General features: G+C 39.0%; 1 protein-coding gene across 2 annotated transcripts in view; it reads left to right on the forward strand.

The window, feature by feature from the left end:
* The first annotated feature begins 9,913 nt into the window (after positions 1 to 9,913).
* LOC124218372 (metabotropic glycine receptor) overlaps positions 9,914 to 21,176 on the forward strand; it is a 137,372-nt gene continuing 126,109 nt past the window's right edge. For both annotated transcript variants that reach the window (XM_046624906.2, XM_069136823.1), the window contains exons 1-2: positions 9,914 to 10,014; positions 10,630 to 12,877. In XM_046624906.2, coding sequence (XP_046480862.1) covers positions 11,401 to 12,877 — 1,477 coding nt within the window. In that variant the 5' untranslated portion in view covers positions 9,914 to 10,014; positions 10,630 to 11,400. The remainder of the gene's footprint in view (positions 10,015 to 10,629; positions 12,878 to 21,176) is intronic.

The raw sequence follows: 21,176 nt of genomic DNA on the forward strand, positions 1-21,176 counted from the left end.
ACGCTACGAATTGGTCCAGAACGTCATCAACACATTGTCGGCTCGGCATCGACGGTCGCGAATTATTTTACCGACCAGCGGCGCTATCGGTTTCTCAGTTTTCGATGTAATTTTTACAAGGACTGTTTTTGATTTTTGAAAGTCTTTGCAAAAATTATTGTCCAAGATTTTTGTAAAATTTTAGTCATATCTTTTGACCGATTCTAAAGAACTGTTGCGAGATATTTTCTGCAATATTTTTTTTGCACCTATTACATTCCTGAAACACGTATTTTAGAATAACTGCGAATCGATTCATGTTGCTGTATGCAATGTGTCTGAAAATATTTTTTAAATATTTCTTGAAATGTTACATGCTGCGTAGTAACTTTCCTAGGTTCCCACTCAAACCACAAACGTGATGAACAATTTTCTTCGTAAATAGGTCTTTCAATCATATACTTACGGTTTCATCTTAACTTGAAAAGGTTTTCCATGAAGGCGGCAATAGTCGACAGAATTAAACAAAGAAAGCCTAATCCCGTACTGTTCTATTTACTAGTTCTCAACAGTTCTGAAAATCGTCCAAATGTTACGTAGCATTATTTATTTTTTGTATTTGGGGAGGAGGGGGGGGGGGGGGGGGCAAAAAAGGACCGAAATTTTTTTTACATAATATTTAAATGCTCTGTTACCTGAAATGTGGAATTTGCATGTTGTCATTGAGCTGCAAATGTAAACCACTTGTCTTAAAATAATCATAGACATCCCGAGGTATTTATTAATGACACCTGAGACAAGCGAGGCGCGCCAACGCTTGTATCGTCCAGGTATAAAAAAGTGTCAAGAGAATGTTGAAAAAAGAATTTCATTATTCCGTCTCAGTTATCTTACCTGTGCCTTTTCTTTCGCGGGACTTTTGCTTCAAGCGAGAATTTAAAAATGGAATTAATCTAATTCACGTTAAGTATTAAATGCTCGACGCGACACCCTCGATTATTTCCAAGATTCTGCCAAGATATTCTGTCTAAGAGTTACTGGTTGTCTCCATAGACTTTTTATCTTATATATTTAGCATTCCAAAATCAAATAAAACTGATTAGTAGGTATACTTGGAATTAAAACTGACAAGGTGACTAACTACAGGCTACGACTGAGACGGTGATGTTGTTTAAAATTATAACTGGAGTTACGCCAAAATGCGTCAGAAATTTAATCTATTACACAACGACAACTCGGCAGAGGGGAAACAAATCCTTAATAGGGTAAAAATATCGGAACAGCCTTGATGATTGAAAAATTGGATTTTCAAAGCATTGAGTATCAAGAGTTTTGTGTAATATTACGTGCAGGGTATATTATCATAATTGATTCAACAATTTATGCCTCAACTCCCACACGTGATCAAAAAATAAAATAAAAAATTAAACTAATGCTATAAAATAATTTTTTGCGCGTGATTTAATTATCAGTATAAAAAATAAATTATCTGGACGGACTTAAAGTGCAAAAATAAATAAATAAATAGATAAATAAATAAATAAATAAATATACAAACCGTTTGCGAAATGTTGCCTCGACTTTACTTTCGTTCTTTAAGTTACTTCTTTTAATTTGTACCGTTTCTACGTCGCGGATATCTTTGCGATTGCATACTTAGATCTATTCCCTCTCGTTTTATTATTTATTTTTTTATTTTTTTTTTGTACGAATTCTTCTACCTCCGGAGGAGAGAGAGAATTCTGTGAAGAAAGGAAAGGGAATGATCCGTGAGGCTTTTTCCAATGCTAACAGAATTCAGACCCGTCTTTCCGAAGGGCAGCATAACTTTGGTATTGAGCAAAAGACGGTGGTAGACGAGTCGCGTCCTTGCACTACTTACCTACACCTCTTTGCAATCCAATTGGTCGCTGGAGTGGTTCAAAAGGGGTCACCAGGGTCGTACATTTACAATGGAGGGGTATAGGTCAATTTTCTCGAGGATAGGTATAAAAACTGGATAAGGAAAAGAAAAATACCAAACAACGAACGAAATGGAAAAAGGGCGGAAAGGGTGAAGAAAATAAGGAAAAAAATTGCGTCACACTTATATGTAATATTTCATTTAAATCGAAGTATTACATATGTAACATACGAATTTAACTTTCATCCTGAAGCTGAATTGTACAAATTGAAAACAAGCTAGCGACTAATCAAAAGTTGTAGTAAATTTTATTGCTACAAATAAACAAGTTGAACGTACAAATCGAAAGTAACAGTTCAAATGCTGTTGGCTAACCGCAGCTGTTGGGAGTATTTACCGTGGTCACAAAGCGTCCTGTCGCATATTCCCTGAGAGCTTCCAAGCTAACGATAAGTGTACAACTATGGCAGTCTGGTTTACGGTGCATAAGAGTACCTCCATCTCATTCTTGCATGTCAAAAAACGAAGGCTCGAGCATTCCTTCGATTTATTGAATCCAATCTATTTTAGTCAAATTAAGCAGCGTGAAGAATCCAAAGAAATGTCGTTCGGACGTCCCGTGATTGTTTTTTTGGCATGGATCTTGTGTAATATTATCCACTCGTATGAGGTTATAGATTCTTGTTTGGATTATACAAAGAATATCGAAATTTTTGTTGGTCTAACGAGATCTTATGCACCGCTGCAGAGTTACAACATTTCAATGTACCAAATTTGCAGATTACACATACAAGTTCCATGTCATCGTAAAATCGTTTACGATAACGATGCAGCTGATGGTGTTGTGCTAGACCAATTCCAAGTTAGTAATTAATACTATACAGATCGATTCGTCTGATTCATTTTCTCTACATTCGCGCGTGGGTTTCTTTATCGAAGTTAAGTTGGTCAAACTGTTCGTGACACAATTCCATTACGGTTTATTTGTACAGAGATTGTACTTTTTTGGTTTTTCGCTTGTTCCAAGTTTTTATCACGCTTCACCGCGTCGAACGATTTTCCCAAGCCACACACTTATCGATTGTTTCAGCTTTTCTGAGGACCCGTGTATTTTACCACAGAGAAATATCATCGTCGTTGAGAGATAATGACACAGGAATAATAACAACACTCATTTCGCGTCACGAGTTTGCCACATTTAACGATGTATGAACTACTGTTTGTCGTTAAAATAAAAGTAACAGTTTCCCCCTTCGTTCAACTCACTTTTATTTGGTCAGTACTTATTACAAGTTGCCCACTGTGGAACCAAGCGGACTTGATTAAAATTTTCAAAAATTTCATGACATCGAGGGCTTAAAGGATAAAGAACAAAAAAAAAAAAAAATTTCATAATGAATGAAACGTGATCCTTTACCACGGTCCGCGCCCCGCATCCAAGTCAACAGCCTACCTCTTTCAGCTTTGTACCCATGCATATTGCGTACACGTGTATTGTATACTGCGTCTACATCCACGCCGACGACCGAGCATTTGTTTCTACAGTATTAATTATTAATTGAACTCAGGAATAATTAATAATGCTGCAGAGTCCCCGGTCTGTTGGGGAATCCAGACGCTTTTCGTAACAGTTTCTCTGGGTCCACATAAATAAGTGGAGGGAGATACTGTTGCTATATTACGATAGAGTCTTGATTATTGCGCCTTGCCGCGTGCCGGTGCGATTATAATCTCTGTGAGGTTGAGGGAATAATTTAGCAACGTGGAAAATTTTAGCCTACTGTATACATGCAGCGCAGGCTGCCAGAGATTAACCTTTATACACCTATATACCTATACTACTGTATATTATGTACTGCGGTGGCATCTGCACAACATTTTTGTACATGACGTTCTGAAAATACAGGTGGTGATATAATGGGCGTACAACACCTAAGAAAACTTGGAACATGTACACTAGGGTGGTTCACTTAAAAAAAATTTTTTTTAAGTTGCCGCTCGACAAATTTGATACAAATACTGCAAAACAATTGTCGTAAAACCTGAAGGAAGTAGGAAAATATTTAGAGGCCGCTACCACTGATTGTAATATTTTTTATTTAGTTTTATATGTTCACCTTATGGACTTATATATATATATTAGTTTAGTCTTTTGGTAGCGTGGTCCAATTAATAATTGTTCATAAGAATCAGTACTGAAAACGAAATAACGACATTAAGGTGATGTGGTAACAAGAACTGTTATCCAAATTTCTTCCAGGCGATTAATCTTTCGGATAAAAGACGAGAACAGCCAACTGCGGGATTGTTAGGCGCAGTTTGCTGTTGATTGGCGAACGATTGATTGGACCAGATGCGAAAAAAATCAAATAATAAGTAAGGTGTACACATAAAAGTAACTAAAATATATTACAATAATTCGTAGCGACTTCTAAATATTTTCTTACCTCATCCGCGTCTTACGATAACTTTTTTTTCAGTATTTATCATGAATTTTTTGAGTGGCATCTTAGAAAAAAAAAAGTGAAAGATTAACCAACCTAATGTACACATGTGGACATTAATTCTGCAGTGATTATGTTTGTACGGGATGGTAATCGACTCGGCCGAATAACTAACCGTCTCTGGATTAATGTCCATATGTGTACGTCTAAGCCAATCGACAGCACAACGTCGAGTGTCGATAATTTGTTATTTTCACTCATACCTTCATTCACCGTGATATTTTAATCACGTTATACGCATGGAGTGCTTCGGGCACTGCATGAATTTTTGCATTTCTGTGTGTTTCTCAAATTCCTACTATCGAACTCAGGTATCCTAATTGCAACGTCTCTGATGGATCCCCACCCCAAGCTGTTTCCGCCAAAGTGAATTGAGCCCTGAATAATTCCTGGGCAATCTGCAACAGGGGAATTCATGGTTACAACGCCGAATTTGTACCGCACACCCATGTGCAGAAGCGGTGTGGTTTTCGTAACAAGCTTACAGTTAACGCGTCGATATTATCGAGGGAATTCTCAAATTTTTCGCAATGTCAATATATTGAAAATACTTCTTCCGAAATTGAACGATTTTCAAAAACATAAAACATTTTTCGATTCCTCCTGTTACGATAGAGTTTTTAATTCATACGTAGTAGGATGCAGGCCATCGAGAGTATTCGTGAATCATGCCGTGATGGATGATGGTCGGGCTAGCATTGGAGGGTCGACAAGAGCACGCTTCGAATTGTGGTCTCACAGCTGAGTTGGAACTGAGCCACAGCCTGCACAGCTCGCCGACTACCTTGCGTCAGACATCAACGATCACCTGTAACTGAACTTTGACGGTAAAATGAAGTGAATCTTGTGCTGTACGAATGTCTGATATGTTGCATTACATTTTCAAGACCTATTGCCATGCGGTATTTCTGATTTTAATATCGCCACCTTGGGTCTTTTTCATCTATCCTGATGTCGATAACCTAATACTTATAACTGATGTTCGGGCTTGTCTCCCTCAAATTCTTCAGCATAACAGCGAAATAGGCGAGCCAAGTTTCAAGCCCTTTTAAACGGGTCAAAAATTTTTCATTGTTAACCTCCAGGATAACTCGAGTATTATTTTTTTCTACCGTTAACAATGCCGCATAAGCATACAACCACATTTACCGTGCAACAAAAAATACCCCGATGGGAAAATATTTATAGTACACAAACCGGCGAGGGTAAGTAGTCGGCGTTTTGATGGTGGTCGTCTGTAACGATCACCGGCGGAGAAGCTATGTATACTTGAAGAACCCTGGTCGCAAGAGCTATGAGGCATTCCGTGACAAATCATCATGCCGTTTAAGGTCGCGTTTATTTATTTATTTTTTTTTTTACAATCAAATCCAGACGCGGTAAAGCTGCTGATAGAGGGAACATTTTTATTTTTTTACACGCGTTTGATCGTTGGTTTAAAAGTTACGTGGTTATTCCAGAATGAATTATGATTTCGTTGCAGATCGTCCAAATCGCAAAGTTTCTCAGCAGTGTGAAGTTACAGTGAAAAACGTTTTCAGTGAAGAATCGGCAAATAAAACGAGTTAATTCAGTAATGATTTTTCTCATCACTTCGTGACGAAAGAAATGAAAGAAGTGTGAAAAAATGTTTGTGCAATTTTCGCTAACATTTAACAGAATCCTGATTGTTAAAAAAAACGTCGTCAGTGCAAGAAGACTTGGGCACAATGGAATTCCCCATACGTATAGGTATAAACCTGAGCTTCCAGATCGTCAGCTGGAGGACACGAGAACACGAAGTGGGTCTGGATGAGTAATTTTTTTCCATCCCTTGTGCAAGACTACACAGCTACTACGTCAGTCTCTGAGGGTTGCTCTTATCTCGCAGTCATGACGCCGAGGCTGGCCGTTTTCCATGGGCGAAAAGGGATCGGGGCCTGATGGCAAAAATGGACATTTACTTTGGTTCGAGGATGGTGCCACATGATCGAGTGGATGTTTCAAGATTACGTGCTGCAAGAGTTGGGTGCAAGTGTTGAAATACTTGGGCTAATAAAACGTGGTAGGTAGATATTGATGATCTCATGTCAGGATTCAAGATAATCCAAAGTTATGACGTGAAAAAAAACGTGGTTTACTTTCATTTGCGTATGTCAACACTTGCGTACTACTTCCACATGTACACGAATCTCCGAATCATTCCTTAATTATAAGCCATCTTCGAACCCAAGTGAATTTTTTTGTGTTTTTTTTTTATGCTGTCGTCATCGTGTTCCTGACCCCGTTTCACTTTCGGAATATGGCAGCTCCAATGTCATTGCGCAGTATGATGTTCAGGCTAAGCTTGATCGTTGCTTTTCATCCTCAGATTGCTCTTGAGTTTATCAATTGAGAAATCATAATATTGACATAGTACGGGGGGTTGTTATCTTCTCATTCGGCAATATGCCTGATTTTCTACCTCGATGAGTTTCTCTTTTTGTTTTTCACATCAGCAGCCAATTTCACTAATTGTTTAATAAACTCGGGTTTTAGCTACATGCAAACGCTTTCGGAAATTCAACGGCAATAAAAGAGACTAAAACCTTTTTCTAGAACTGTTAAAGCTGCAACGGAACCTGCAGCAAGTATAGCGCTTCTGCGAAATCCACTTTCGGGATTTGTTGTTCACCCCATTAGGATGCGCATCGATATACCGTTGGAAGCTTTCGAATCCACGAATTTCACGTTTCCCGACAAAATTCATCGTGCGAAAAAACGGGATCGCTGGTTCAGCTGAAAAATAATAACGTTCAAATATGGAAAAGGACAAATTTGTGCTGCATTTGCGAAAATTTTGCCAGCTTATCGGTCATGTACCTTGAACGAAAAACTCTTTGCCAAGTCAGCTAAAAACGTGTCTGACGAATTCTCGATTCACATCGCCGTCCGGCACGTGAATCATGCCATCTTCTTTACAACGTGCAAAAACAAACCTTAAGGGTTGTATATTGGGTGGACAATCTAAACATAAAACGGCTCTTTCGTCACAAAAGGAATGATAAAACAAAGGCCCGTACAAAGGCAAATTGTGAGACTGAAGATAACCGACTTGAACTTAATTGAAACGGAATCTCTTTGATGAAGTCGAAAAAAAAAGTTTAGAGGAATTATAATGTTTTTTTGACTTTTTTTTTTTTTTTTTTTATTTATGCCAAAAATGTTTCGATGACCCGACTGTTTTATTCGTACTCGGGTTACAAAAGAATTTTTTCACATCGTGAGATCACGAAATCGCAGTAGATTAGAGCTGTTTATTAAACTTATGGCTTGTTGAAACGTACATCAAAGTTACTGAAGATTAACTTCAGGCTACCTATACCTATAATTCATTTACAAACTGAACGATCTGTGACTCATCAATTTTTGACGATGCATCAAATTTTTGCACTGAAAAATGGACGAACAATGCCATACTTCCGAAATTATCAAGAACTGAATTTTCCCTCTTTATACAAATGATTGGTTTTTGATTCTTTTTTTTTCTCATCCAAATAGTATTGTTTGAATAAAATTGATCTCAATTCACTTCAGTTCGACTTTTTGAACTCGGATACTCTCAGTCCGGTGTGTTATTTAATAACTTTCGCAAAACTCTAAGAAACCCTCGAATCCAGACCGAGCTGATTAACTTTGCCATTTTGCACGCGACTGTGCAATTTTGTGTGATGCAATGCATATAGGGGGTGATGCGAACTCCGGTATTTAGGTTGAATCAAGCTTGATGAGGAAAGGTAAAAAACGAAACTTTCAATTATATTGAAGAATAAAAGAAAGAGTTACAGTTAGGATCTCCAATTAACTCGTATATCCATAAGCCGCTCGTTTGGAAATACGCTTGCAACCGACTTTTTCCTACTCGTAAAACTTACCATTCAAACCGTTCGTAAGTTTTTCATTTCTTTACTCGAATAGAACTGTATTAAAAGTGTTTGCACAGCGAGTAATTGCCTCGTCAAATCTTATAAAAAAGGTTTGATCAATTGGTCCTGATTTTATCAGTCACTGCGCAATATTATACAAGTGTTGACTCTCGATCGACTCATCTTATGCACTCTGTAATTTTCTCGCCAATATTCGTTGTTCTGAGAGAAAAAAAAAGAAATAAAGAAATTGCACAGGCTATTTTAATGGGGGATGGGTTTACTCCGCTGCACTGTAAAGTTCACCTCACACCGCGAGCCCAAACTTTGATTGCTCAGCTTTAAGAACTTGACGATATAAATCTTGATTAGCAATTGCAGGGGACATCTATTTGGTCACGAATCTTTTTTTTCAGTTTTCACGCAGTAATTCGAAACTGTTATTTGCGACTCGTGAGCCCAAATTAACGGTCACGCGATAACGAAGCGTTAATCGATGTTTTCTATTTACCAGAGAATTACAAGGCGAAGCCTTTTATTCGTTAACTTTCGATCAGTGCGCATTCCCCACAGCCATTTTTAACTTGAAGCTCGAAGTGCACGTTGCAATGATTCCAATTGAATTTATTATTTAGGTATTACATATTATAATATAGATCGAAAAACGGACGGCGAAATGGAAAAATAGTCTTTTATTGACGTATAGAGCTAGTAGATTTTCCTACGACAATGATAATGCGCAAGTTCAACGTAGGGCCGTGGAAAAGATAAAGTCTACAGTGAATTGAAAGGAGCGGGGCTGGAGTTCCGAATTTCAAAAGTTCCGAAAGCGCTAATTCCGAATTATTTCGTGGCGAAGCTTGAAGTAAAGAAATCAAACTTTGACGAAACAACAAAGCTTCGAATGGTTGAAAATCCGACGGCTCAAAGTTTCGAAATGCAAGAATCCGAAAATTCAAGTTGCGAAAAGTAAAGTTTCGACAGAGCAAAATTCTAAAAAATAAAGTTTCGATAGAGTAAAATTCCGAAAGTTAAAATATAATCACACAGCGTAGTTTACTCAACGAGAGGGTGTAAAAAATTATAATGAACAGGATTCCGAACGTAAAAATATCGAAAATCCAAAACAAAGAATTATCAACGTGGTGAAATGTAACCACGTCAAAAATTTACAGGACTGAAAATTTCTGATCATTCGGAATTTCGATGTCTCAGAGTTTTAAATTTTCTCATTTTCATACTTTCGGTACTTCGACTTCTCGAAGTTATACCCTTTCGGAACTTTGAGCGTTGGGTTTCGTCGAAGTTAGACTACTTTGCTCAAGTTTTACCACAAAAATATTCGGAATTTGGCACTTTCAGGGTTTTTTAAATTCGGAATTTCAACCTCGCCCCAATTGAAATCCGATTAAACGAACGAACTCGCTGCAACTTGGAGGATGCAATACCCGTAAAGAAATTGTACCTTACGCTTCCTGTGATTATAGTAAATAAGTGCAGATAGGTGGAGGGATGCGAGTTTCTAATGAATGTATATTACCTGTGTTAAGAAGCGCAGGCATCCCGGGACATGCGCTTTGGGTTTCCAAGGATCCGGAGGGACGCGAGTCGCGTTTCAACCCTCAGTCAGGCACCGCGTGCACCCGCGATCCCATCTCGAAGCACTACGACATTTTTCGATGCGTAATATAATTTGACGATAATTTCACGTCCTGTTTACTCTTCGCACGACTCGCCGCTTCAAGTTTGTTCCTCCGTTTTATTCTGGACACTATTGTTGATTTTATATACCATGCATACATATTTATATATATATACACACACACGCACCGAATTTGTTGACGATGATTTGAAAAAGATGCGTGTCGGTACAGCGAGACGACGATTCGACATTTTGATAAATCGCTTACAGGAAAACATTCAAACCCAATCTAGGTTGCGGATAAGTTGTTAATTTCTTTATTTTTTTATTTTATTTTTTTATCGTAGTCTTACCTTCTTGCACGCGTAAAACACTTTCGACAAAATCGGAGTGAAGTAAATGTTGATGGTCGTTAGAGTTTCTCAAGTAAGCATCGCGTGATGAAATATCGTTTAGAACAATGATAATCGTACCGTGAACAATGTTATATCACACTTTTTGATGCTGCTTATTATCAATATGTATTGCGGAACATTCACCATCAGTAAATTGTGAAGATGAAGTTTTTTTAAGTGATAAATGTTTGTCAGATACTCAACGTTGTGGGATATTGAAAAGTACCACGAGAACAATTGTATTTGTATATTTTTTGTTTTCAATTTTGATTTGTAAAATTCCTGTTCTTCCTAATCGTAATTTTCTTGTTCTAACCAACAGTCACACTCTAACGATAAGGGAGGAACTGACGTTGGTATCAACATTATGACAATACGTAAACGTACAAGTATAGACGTCGCGTAATCACGTGATAAAAATGTCGCTTGTGAATCTCGCATAATAAACAAACAACCTTTGGTAACAATGTAATGCGTAGGTGGATAATGTGACGTGATAAAGGTAACGATACGATTTGAAACCACCCCCCTCGGCAAAATTCTGTGATAATACCGTTAGTTATTATCAGACTACAATTTAACTATCCAGTATAACCTCCAGTGATTATAGATTTACATTGTTGTACGCAAGGCTTTTATCAGCCGGGTTTAATTAACTGTGAATGAAAATTTATGCACCGTTCATTCCGGCCTGTAATTATTGCTATAAACTGGTGCACGGATACCGATTCTCTAATGTAGACTCTGACTATTGTGCGGATCGTTGTAGAAATTTGTATTAACAGTGCCGTGATACCGTTGCAACAGTTTTCTTTAATATGGGCGTGTGTCAAACGGTCTGATAAATGGAAGGTACCAGGGCGCGGAAGAAAATGCTTTTTGAACGCGAGGTTTGAGGCGGTGAATCAAAAATAATTGAAGAAACAAGTAGATATACAATCCGAACAGAAAGAAAAAAAAAAAAAAAATGAAATCAAAAAATGTCCAGCATGGCGTGACGGTTTGATCGACAAAGCTCTGGATATAATTAACAACCATTTAGTCGATGCAGAATGGCGGATTGATTCGGGTGTCGTTCTGAGCCCTCCGTAAAATGAATCTCAACGGTTATTGGACGGTGGTTATTTTATTTTCACTGATTTGTGAGATTTTACCGAGATCAGCTTGCGGAATTGAGGTACAGATTGAAAGGCCGAAAGAATTGGTGCGCCATCAACAAAAGCACAGGCCGCCTTTCATCGAGAGAAAACTCGTGCAGGATACGCGATTCGAAAAGCTTCCATTGACCAATACGGGACAGATTACGCTGGGTGAATTTGAAAAACAGATAAGCGGGGATTTCGTCGAGGATTACGAAGAGGCCGTTGATACTACGAGTTTGGAAAGATCGCCGGCCGCTGCGCAAATAAGACACGGAAGGTCGCGCGGTCATTTCGTCAGACAGATAATAATCGACGATCTCGACGACGGTTTCGTTCCTGCGAAAGGTAAACGGAAAAGCGGCTCGACGACGACGATCAGAAACGCGACTTTTCTAGGCGAGGAGGCCTCCCTACCTTTCCTCGAGACGAACGACACCGAGGGGACGAATATCACCAACGAATTCCCGGACGACAGGACAAACTTGACCAGGAACATCCTTCAGGAAGAGGCCGTTCAAAAGCTCGGAAAAATTCTCAACGAAATGCACCCGCGAATGCAGGACGTTCCGTTGACCCGGGAAAAGGAACAATTACGCAGGAATCAAAGGATTCAGACGAAGCTCGGTCCTGCGGGTGAACTCACCGTCGGTCCCGGTTCCCCGGGAACCGGTGGCTCGCTGGAAAAGCTGCGGAAAGCTTTTCCGCAGGAAAAGAAGCAGGCCCGTATGGACGGGGAGAGGGAGAACGCTACCGAGGAATTTGGCACCATGGTGCACACGTCGTCGAAGGAGGACAAACGGGTGAACGAAAATTACGTGAGGTTGAAACTGGAGGATTACGAGGCCTACGACGAGGTGCAGCAGAACGAGTCACGGAACTCGTCCAAGTGGTCGGAAAAGAGCATGGCCGAGTACGAAGAGGTGGTAACGAGACGCACCGAGAAGCAGAGCGTCCAGGTCGACATCGTCACGCGTTTCTTGAGGATCATCGAGAACCAGCATCTGCTGGGTGAGAATTGCACCGCCGGTACCGACCTGAACCTCGGCGAAGGTGTCGTGGATCGTTACGCTCAGGAGAGGTTTCGCCTCGAGGCCAATCTCGCCGTTAACAGGGCCAATATGCTCACGAGACTGTGGAAGTACGCCCCGGAAGTTATGCTGTCGTCGGAGTACCTCCTTCACGCTAGTATATTATCGATGGTTGAATTCGACGAGGATATTTTCGCCGCTGGAAACTGTTACGACAAACTTCAATACCGCGATCACTGGCTCTACTGTCCGTTTGCTCATCGTCTCGAGGACGAGGACGCTGTATTGGTCAAGGATCTCGCCGTTGAGTACAAGTATCTGAGTAACAGCAGCGAGTGGTTTTGGATCGCTAGGAAAAATGCCGAGAGAGTGATCGCCAGTAATAATCAATTCAGCCACGGTGAGTCGCATCGTTTTTTTTTTTTCATTTTTACATTTTTCAGTTTTCTCCTTTATACCTAACTAATTATTGTCAATTATTTTACTTCGACGGACGAACGTGATGCGCGCGTTGCGCTCTCTGTACTGCTGTTAGAAATTCAATTAAATATTGGCCGGTTGTCTCTGTTCGTTTCTTTTTTCGCCTTCCAATTTTATTTTTTCTCTCGTTTTTTGTTTCACTCTTCCAATGCGTGATCGAATTTTCAACGATCCGGACACACGACGTACGGCTGAAAACCATTTTAATGGTCCAATTGAAAAGTATCGACGTAGCTGAACCGGAGAGCCGTTTGAAAAAGTGCACGTTACGGTTGACCGAGTAAAAAACTTGATTACCATGTACGAGTTTTTTTCCTTATACCCTGACTCTCTGCGTCATTTGATAATTTTTTTCGCTCCTTCCTCGGTACGTACCTGATGCATGTTCGTCGCTAATGATATTAAGAGAGTAGCACGGTATTGCGCATCGTGCAACAACGCGAACGTTTATTAATAATTGGTGGAAAAATCGGCCCGATTCACAGAGTATTGTTTGCAGTAAAAAAAAAGAAAAGGAAATATTCTCCAAGGGTATCCGGTTGTACATTTGAATTTCACTTATGTTTGAAAGATTGGTTTTGCTTAGACTACTCGACGATTTACCCTCTTAAAGCCTAATCGTGTCTTTCTGATACGTGTTCCCGGCACGTAAAAGGATCATCGAAATATCGGTGAACTGTTAGAAATAATAAGACTCTCTCGAAACCTAATCGCGTGGTAGACTTTGGGTCGCATATAGAAGTAGATTAGTTTCTCTTCGAAGTATAATTGATGGAGGAAGTAAAGAAGGACTTCTCATCAGAATTTCAGGGTGGAACGAAGGCCGAAAGCAATTTCGGCTGAGCGTCTGTTTCTCATTTTCTCATCTCTCTGTTTTTCTACCTCTCAGCTCGTCATTTGTATCTTCCATTCTTCCAATTATTTCCTCGGTATTCTACTGATCCTTCGTAAAAATTTATCCATATTTTTTTTCCACTTCTCTCACGACGCAGATATCTGTGCGAGGCGTACGATAATTGTATTCCGAGCCACAAATCCTATGCGAAATATACTTTTGACAAATTTCTGACAGGCTCGGAATTTTCGTTCGGTACAATTTATGTTTTTGCCCATGATATTACGATATCTAGATACACTGTGTTTATTTATGTGTAAAATTTTATACCGAACTTTGTTTCATTGTTAGTTGTGTACGTTCATCGTGCGAACCAGTTTCCCGAACAATTGCAATGAACGCCGCTCTCCGAAATTTATTATCCTCCTCGTATTGTTTCACTTCTCGATAAAGTACAGAACCCACATCGATTTTTTCTTTCCTACACATACAGTCTTTCCGTTTGAGATGCGTCGAATGGATTGGCAAAAGCAAGACTGAAAACACACAACGCTGTTACTATCGCGATGAATTTTTTCACACCACAGCTACATTTATATTTTACAATAATTTAAGATGTTCCGACGCAGCTGTCGATGGATATGGTGCAGAATAATTTTCTTCTTCATTTCGTGTACAATTTGAAACCCCTAAAAGGCATAATAAATTATACTATACCTGTGGGCGTAATTAGCTGCGCGTGATTATAATATACATATAAAATGGTTTTAATTACTCTAAGAATAAATTCGTCATTCATGATGCTTTATTCGGGGTCGTACAAATAGTTGGATTGAATATGGCATTAAACAAGGGAACATTGAATTATTTGTTCATCATTTTGATAGCTTGGTAAATACTTGACGCATCGTTATCACGAACGCACTTCGAAATTCACGACGTTTTCTCGAAGAGATGAAATAAATTCATTCATGATCACCCGGGGTTATGTTCTTTTTTAGTTTTTCTTTTTCTTCTTCTCTTATTTATACTTGTCCTTGGTTCCGAACTTATTCGCTTTTCCCGCAACTTTTCTACACGGGCTTGAAGAGATTTAAACGTGAACGAAGCGGCGCAAACGGATAAAACTCCGCTAGCAGATGAACGTCTTAACACTTGCTCGAGGATTCGCTCGGATTCTTTGCAGTTTCTTTTTTCCTCACCTTTCTTTTCACCCTCTAACCTTTCGCGATCTTTATCCGCTACTCTGACTCGTTCTCGCGTCAACCGCGAACAGGGCTCTCAGAGACTGAAATGAAGGCAGCATCCGCGGTATTTGTTTTCGTTCAATTCTCTCCTAAGGGATGAAGCTTTAAAGCTCAACATTTAAACTCCACGCGGAGGCGGCTGTTCGCCGGTTTTCTTTTACCCCGCCGCTTCTCTCCGTCCGTGATTCCCTCCTTTTTCTTTTTACTCTTCGTCTTATTCTCATTCTTCGCTTATTGAATCCGGGAGTCTTACGCGGAATACGGTGCATCAATTTCGAAGCAACGTTGAATCCCCGACGCGTTTCTACATCGTACACGCACCAACACCTACGAAAATCAAGTTACCACGGCGAGGCGGCTTCCCATTAGCCAGTGAAAATTGCTTGGGAAATGGAAATCCGTGAGATCGTTTACCGCTGATTGGCAGAATGGTCCAGAGTTAGCTTGTTGTACGTCCGTTCGATACCGAGAATGACAATTCAGAGTGATTTTACCTTGCAGGCGTTTCGATTCACGTTTTGCTCCTACTATTACACGATGCACGATTTTACTTACATCGCATTATTGCGTTAAATATTCCCAGTCCAAATTGTAGAATCTCCAATGAACACGTATATTTATGTCTTGTTTTTGTCTTCCGCGCTGTTCGGACGCTGCAAAATATACGTGCACCTACGTATAGGCATAAGTTAGTCGACCAGGAGGATCAGGGACTGCGTCGAGATCCTAAATTTCTCTCGTAAATTCGGACCGTTTGGATAGTCAGATTTGAGTTTAAGGGTGAGCTGACCGAAATACGTCTGCACCGCACTGGGACTAATTAGTTGCAATTAAACGGATTTATTGCCGTCTGTAGGTTATAAATTTTAATAAACTTCACGTCCCAACCGCCCGATATTGCCTTCGGTGCAAGGAATTTGTTGTACAAGTATATATATATATATATATATATTGTATGCATAGACAGGTCGTTTTGTGACGGAGGAAAACGTTCTTTAATGAGAAGAGTTCGCGAAACAATAATTATAATCTCAACTCTGCAAACAACGAGAAAGATGATTAATATTGACAGCACAAAAATTACATTGACCTATTTTCACTGTTGTTTAATCCGTGCTCTTTAAATTTAATCAAAGTTTTTTAAACTCTGCGTGTAAATATTATTCTCGATGTGCAGTCATACTTTTTGGCGAGTATTGCGTATAATTTTGGCAGGAGTCCTTATTTTTTATATTATCGGCTCTAGTTTTTGTTCAAATACGAATTCGCATTGTTGCCTGAAACTTTTAAACATTACGAAAACTGTGCAGCGCAAACTTTACCAATAAACAAATTCCACCGCACACCGAAATTAGCATAATACACGCAAGGAATTTTTTGCACAAATAAATGATGATTATTTGAATAATCGAGATATAGAATTTTAATCAATCAACCCTTTTATTTTATAAAAATATTGTAATTGCCGCGGTCACGTTGTTTTTCCATGGGTATAACTCAAATAACCGATAATTGATTGCAGCCTGAACCAACCGTCGTATTACACATATAATAATGCAGCCGTTAGGCGCGTCAGCTGTTTTTGACCGGAGTTTGCTCGGAGTTGCCCACATCCTGCATCAGTTTTGTGCCTGGTACGTTATTTCCATTAACTTATAACAAGACCATACAAAATTGGTTTGTAACCGTATAGGCAGGCAGTTTGCTGTGCGCGAGATTTTTTCGGTAGGAATTTTTTTATTTTTTTTATTTTACTTTTGCTCACTTTGATTTCACTTTCAATAGACTAACTGACACCTTCTACGAAAATGATAATCACAGCCGTCTCTTCACGATTATCCTTTGGAATTGTTCAATTTTATCAGAGAAGCGTGTAGTTAGTCATGTTATTGGATAACTAATTGAAGCGTATTACTAATCAAAAATCATAGTATAAGGTTATAAAAAAAAATAAGTTGAACTGCAGTGCATTGGCTAAATATTTCTATAATTTCTATTTCATTCGGGCGACGTATCGTAATCAATTGATTGAAAAAGGGAGGAAAAATTGCAAGCAAAGCGATAGAAAAACTATTTTTGAGTTTCAAAAAATGAAAAAAATAGCATCGCCCTATTGCTGCTGTAGTGGGTTACTTTATACACATGGGAATACCTGCTTCCACTTCAGCCTCAGACATTTTCAATTATAAAGCAAGCCAATATGCTACTTCACCGAATCAGATAATTTATCAGCAAACAGTATGTACAGGCATATTATACATATTATATGTATATATCGGCGCCGTTGGAAATGCAGAATTGCTCGCGGTGCAAGTACACCGGTGGCGAAATTAACCCGCCCGGAGTTTCGCAAGGGATATTTTAGGTATACGTGCAGGCAGCTGGATTGCCTATATATTATACACGTGTATTAGGGTCGCTGTTATTTCGTTTTTTGTACTTCCCTGACAGTGTGTAAAAAAAAAATAATTAAAAAACATGTACGTGTGGAAAGTTTGAAGGCACTCGGATAACTCTAGCCTGTGTCAACGAGCGATGGAAATTTTTAATGGGACACAAAACATGTTTTTTTTTTCGATACCAATACTTGAAAATTTATTATACGCACATAATATGAATGGGAAAAATCTGATATGTATTTGACACACTTTTTGGGCACATTTCGAGGCATATGATATACAATTTTTGCAGATTTTTTTTTCAGATATAATTTTTCTACTTACAAACAGTAGTGAATTTTAGTGGGTTTTCAATTTTTCACGTTTTTGCGTCGCGGTTTGATAAATCTGCACAAATTCCATTTCATACCTCATAATATGCCCGAATAGTTGGCCAGGTTACAATTTTTGTTTTCATCGATATTTTATCGCGTGTAAGAAGTATTCGGCATCGAAAAAATGGACGTATATTTTCCATTTGAAAGTTCAATCACTCGGTGGCAAGGATCGAAGTAATCCTAGCACCTTCAAACTTTACTCACATCTTCTTCTTTTTCTTGACGCACACCTTGATTATACTTTCACGAGGAGACTGAAAAAAGTTTTCTAACGGGTGTGTAGATACTACAGGTTAAATTCGCGAGACATCCAGGCGAGGGGTACGTCTGCATAAACAGTGCCGTGCGTCTTTGGATTCCGATCAATTTACGGAGGGTAGAGGTACCTAAGGACGACTATCTCCGTGTATTGAAATTGTCTATAAAATAAAACACAACCGAGATAACGTTGCCGTAGCAAAAGTTTCACATTTAAAAGAAAAGCACCAATCGGATTAAAAACGCTGATTTCTTATTAGCGCCATTCCGGTGACTCGTTGAACGATCATCCGTCGCTTTTTCGTCGATACGTTTTCACTCGAAAAACCGTATGAGATACTTCTCCTTACCTTTGCAATGGCGGACGTGTATAATGTAAATTTACATACACTACGGCAATGGCGGGGGTGGGGGAGGAAAGGTGCAGCAGGCCTGCAACGACAGACGCGGTGGATGGAGGGTGAATTAGTCGATTTCTGCAGCGTTCGTTTTCTGGCAAACATCCCGACGGCGCGGCGTTCGAGCTTTTTTCCGCGTATCGTCGACGTCGCGTCGCGCGCCGTTTCGACGCTCTCACCTTTTTGGTATTCGCGTCGTGGCGACAACGCTGTTCGCCGAGCAACTTCCTTCTGTGATCAGTATGAGAGGCGCGAGAGATACGCGGCACCTGGAGCCGATGGAAAATCGGACTGCAAATATTTATCCGAGGCGTTTCATCGCTTTTTCATTGATCGTTCGAAAGTCGTTGTGTGATACGGAGGATTTTTTCATCCTTAGACCGAAAACGTGAACCGATTTTTAATGAAGAAATTGAAAAAACAAATATATACACATACGTATGCTATGTATAATATATAAGGCATTCCACGTCAAACTGACGCGACTTACGTATGACCCTCGTTGTCGGGAATTTTTTTATTTTTAACGATGGTGTAGAGTATACAAAAAAAGAAAACATCTTTCACCGGGTTTTAGATTCTTTTGAATCACGGCTATGATTTTTACCACTCCCGAAAGTACAAAAACCCAAGTTGTGAGAAAAAAGTAAGAAAGAACGAATAGAATGTAAATTTGTATTTTTTTAATTTGTATAATATATAATCCGATTTTTCTCATTTTTTAATTACTTAATTCGCCAGCAGCTTCTGAACCAAAAGCTTTTCCACTTCCAAGTTGGTCTCACGATTTTCGCTTTTTTAATAAAGAATGCACGAGAAAATTTGAAACCAATCGATTAGGGCTATTCATTCGTAAAATTGGTTTTGTGTTTTTTCGAGCAGTAAAAGTCACACCCGTGCTCCAAAAAATCTAAAACTCTGTGAAGCATGATTTTTTTGTACACTGAACACCATACTTGAAATTAAAATAAATCGCCGATAGTGAGGATCGTACGCAGGTCGGTTTGGTGTGGAATGCCTCGATATGTATTACACGATGAACCTCTCGGCTCGGGAACAGAAAAATTCAGGCTCTTCTCGTCGGGATTATAACTTATCGTTGTATATGTACAATATACACTCAACGTTGAATTCTCGAAGTGTATTTTCTTGTCATGTGGTCTTCTTATTTTTTTTCTTTCTCAGTTATTGCCAATTCCTTACGGATTAAACTCTCGTGTAGTAGGATCGACGATCATATTTCATCCGCTAACCTCACAATCCTCCTATATTATATAAGGTACTTATAGTACGGGGGTAAAAAATCAAGCCAGTTAAAATTTTTTCATAAAATCGCTCAGTTTCTTTTGTACTCGTTAGTATACATCCGTCTTTTTGAGCTTTATATATAAATTTAGAATTGGATAATGTAGAAAGATGGAAGAGATACCGAATCTATACAGAGAGAGAGCGTCGAATTGAGAAAATGAGGGTTCGATCGAAGCTCGAGTTTTGAGCCCAGGGAAAACGTACCGCAGAAATTGTACGAGTATTATACATATCCGTATAGCAAAGTGTGCGGAACAAGTAAGTTTCTTCGTACAGGTATAGAACTTAAACAAAGTTTACACATGAGTTGTTCTACGTAAGATGGCGGGATATTAATGGGGAACTGAAATGTCGAGGGTGCATAATGAGCGTATACTGAAACAAAACTACATTATATTGCAGATAGGTACACTCTTGAATAGAAATGAAGTGAATTACGTACCTACATATCGTTCGTTTTACAATTTTCGTATTTGACTTTAATTTCTGTGCTTTTTCCTTTCTGCCACGTACAGAAACTGAGAAAAAAAGAAAAGTACGAAACCACACGACTCGCTCCGTTTGCATCGAGTGCATCGAGTCTCGTACATTTTCCTTCTGGAATCTCGAGCGTTGGTAAATATCGGCAAACGTTTCCTTTCCTCTCGGTGAACGTCGAATCCGTCGATGAAGCCGTGTAGTAAACCGCGTCTCGTCTGCACTTTGGTCAACAATTTAATTTTCTTTTTTTCTACTTTCATCGTTCAAGATGATATAGAGATGATGGGATAAAAGTTACGGTACGTAACCAAAGTCCCCCTCTTATATGTAATGGAGAAAAAAAACTGCAAAAAAATTTTTCTTACAGGGACGTATATTGAATACGTGTTTAAAAAAATGTTGGAGGTGTATAAAGGTCGAAAAAAAAAGAAGAAAAAAGAAATTGATGAAACGAAATGTTTAAAAGTTCAGGGTTTAGAATAAGTGGAAATCTGAAAGGAAATTAAACAGACACACTGTCGTGAATTTGGTCGTATTTTATTAAGAACCAAACTCTCCTCGAAATTATGGCTTCTAATTTATTTTCCTGCTATCACGGAGAAATTCTTTGAATAACATTAAATCTAATGAATCAACCTCATCTTTACTCCCTGAATCCTGATCTCATCACTTTTGAGTTGTATCAAGTTTTTACTGAACTGTAAAATTCAGACGTCGGTATGACAGATATATCATACCTGAGAATTAAATTTACTTCATTAACGCAACTTGGAAAGTACATCGTAAATGCAGGGCATTTTCGCGCTGTTAAAAGCCGCACGGATCTCGCGTTGTTGTATTATGTACCTCGAGGTGTGTACACGTATAACTGAATTCTCTACGTGCACCAACTCAATTTCTACCTTATTGTCAGAATA

This window comes from Neodiprion pinetum, chromosome 1, assembly GCF_021155775.2.
Source record: "Neodiprion pinetum isolate iyNeoPine1 chromosome 1, iyNeoPine1.2, whole genome shotgun sequence".
In the NCBI taxonomy this organism is placed as follows: Eukaryota; Metazoa; Arthropoda; class Insecta; order Hymenoptera; family Diprionidae; genus Neodiprion; species Neodiprion pinetum.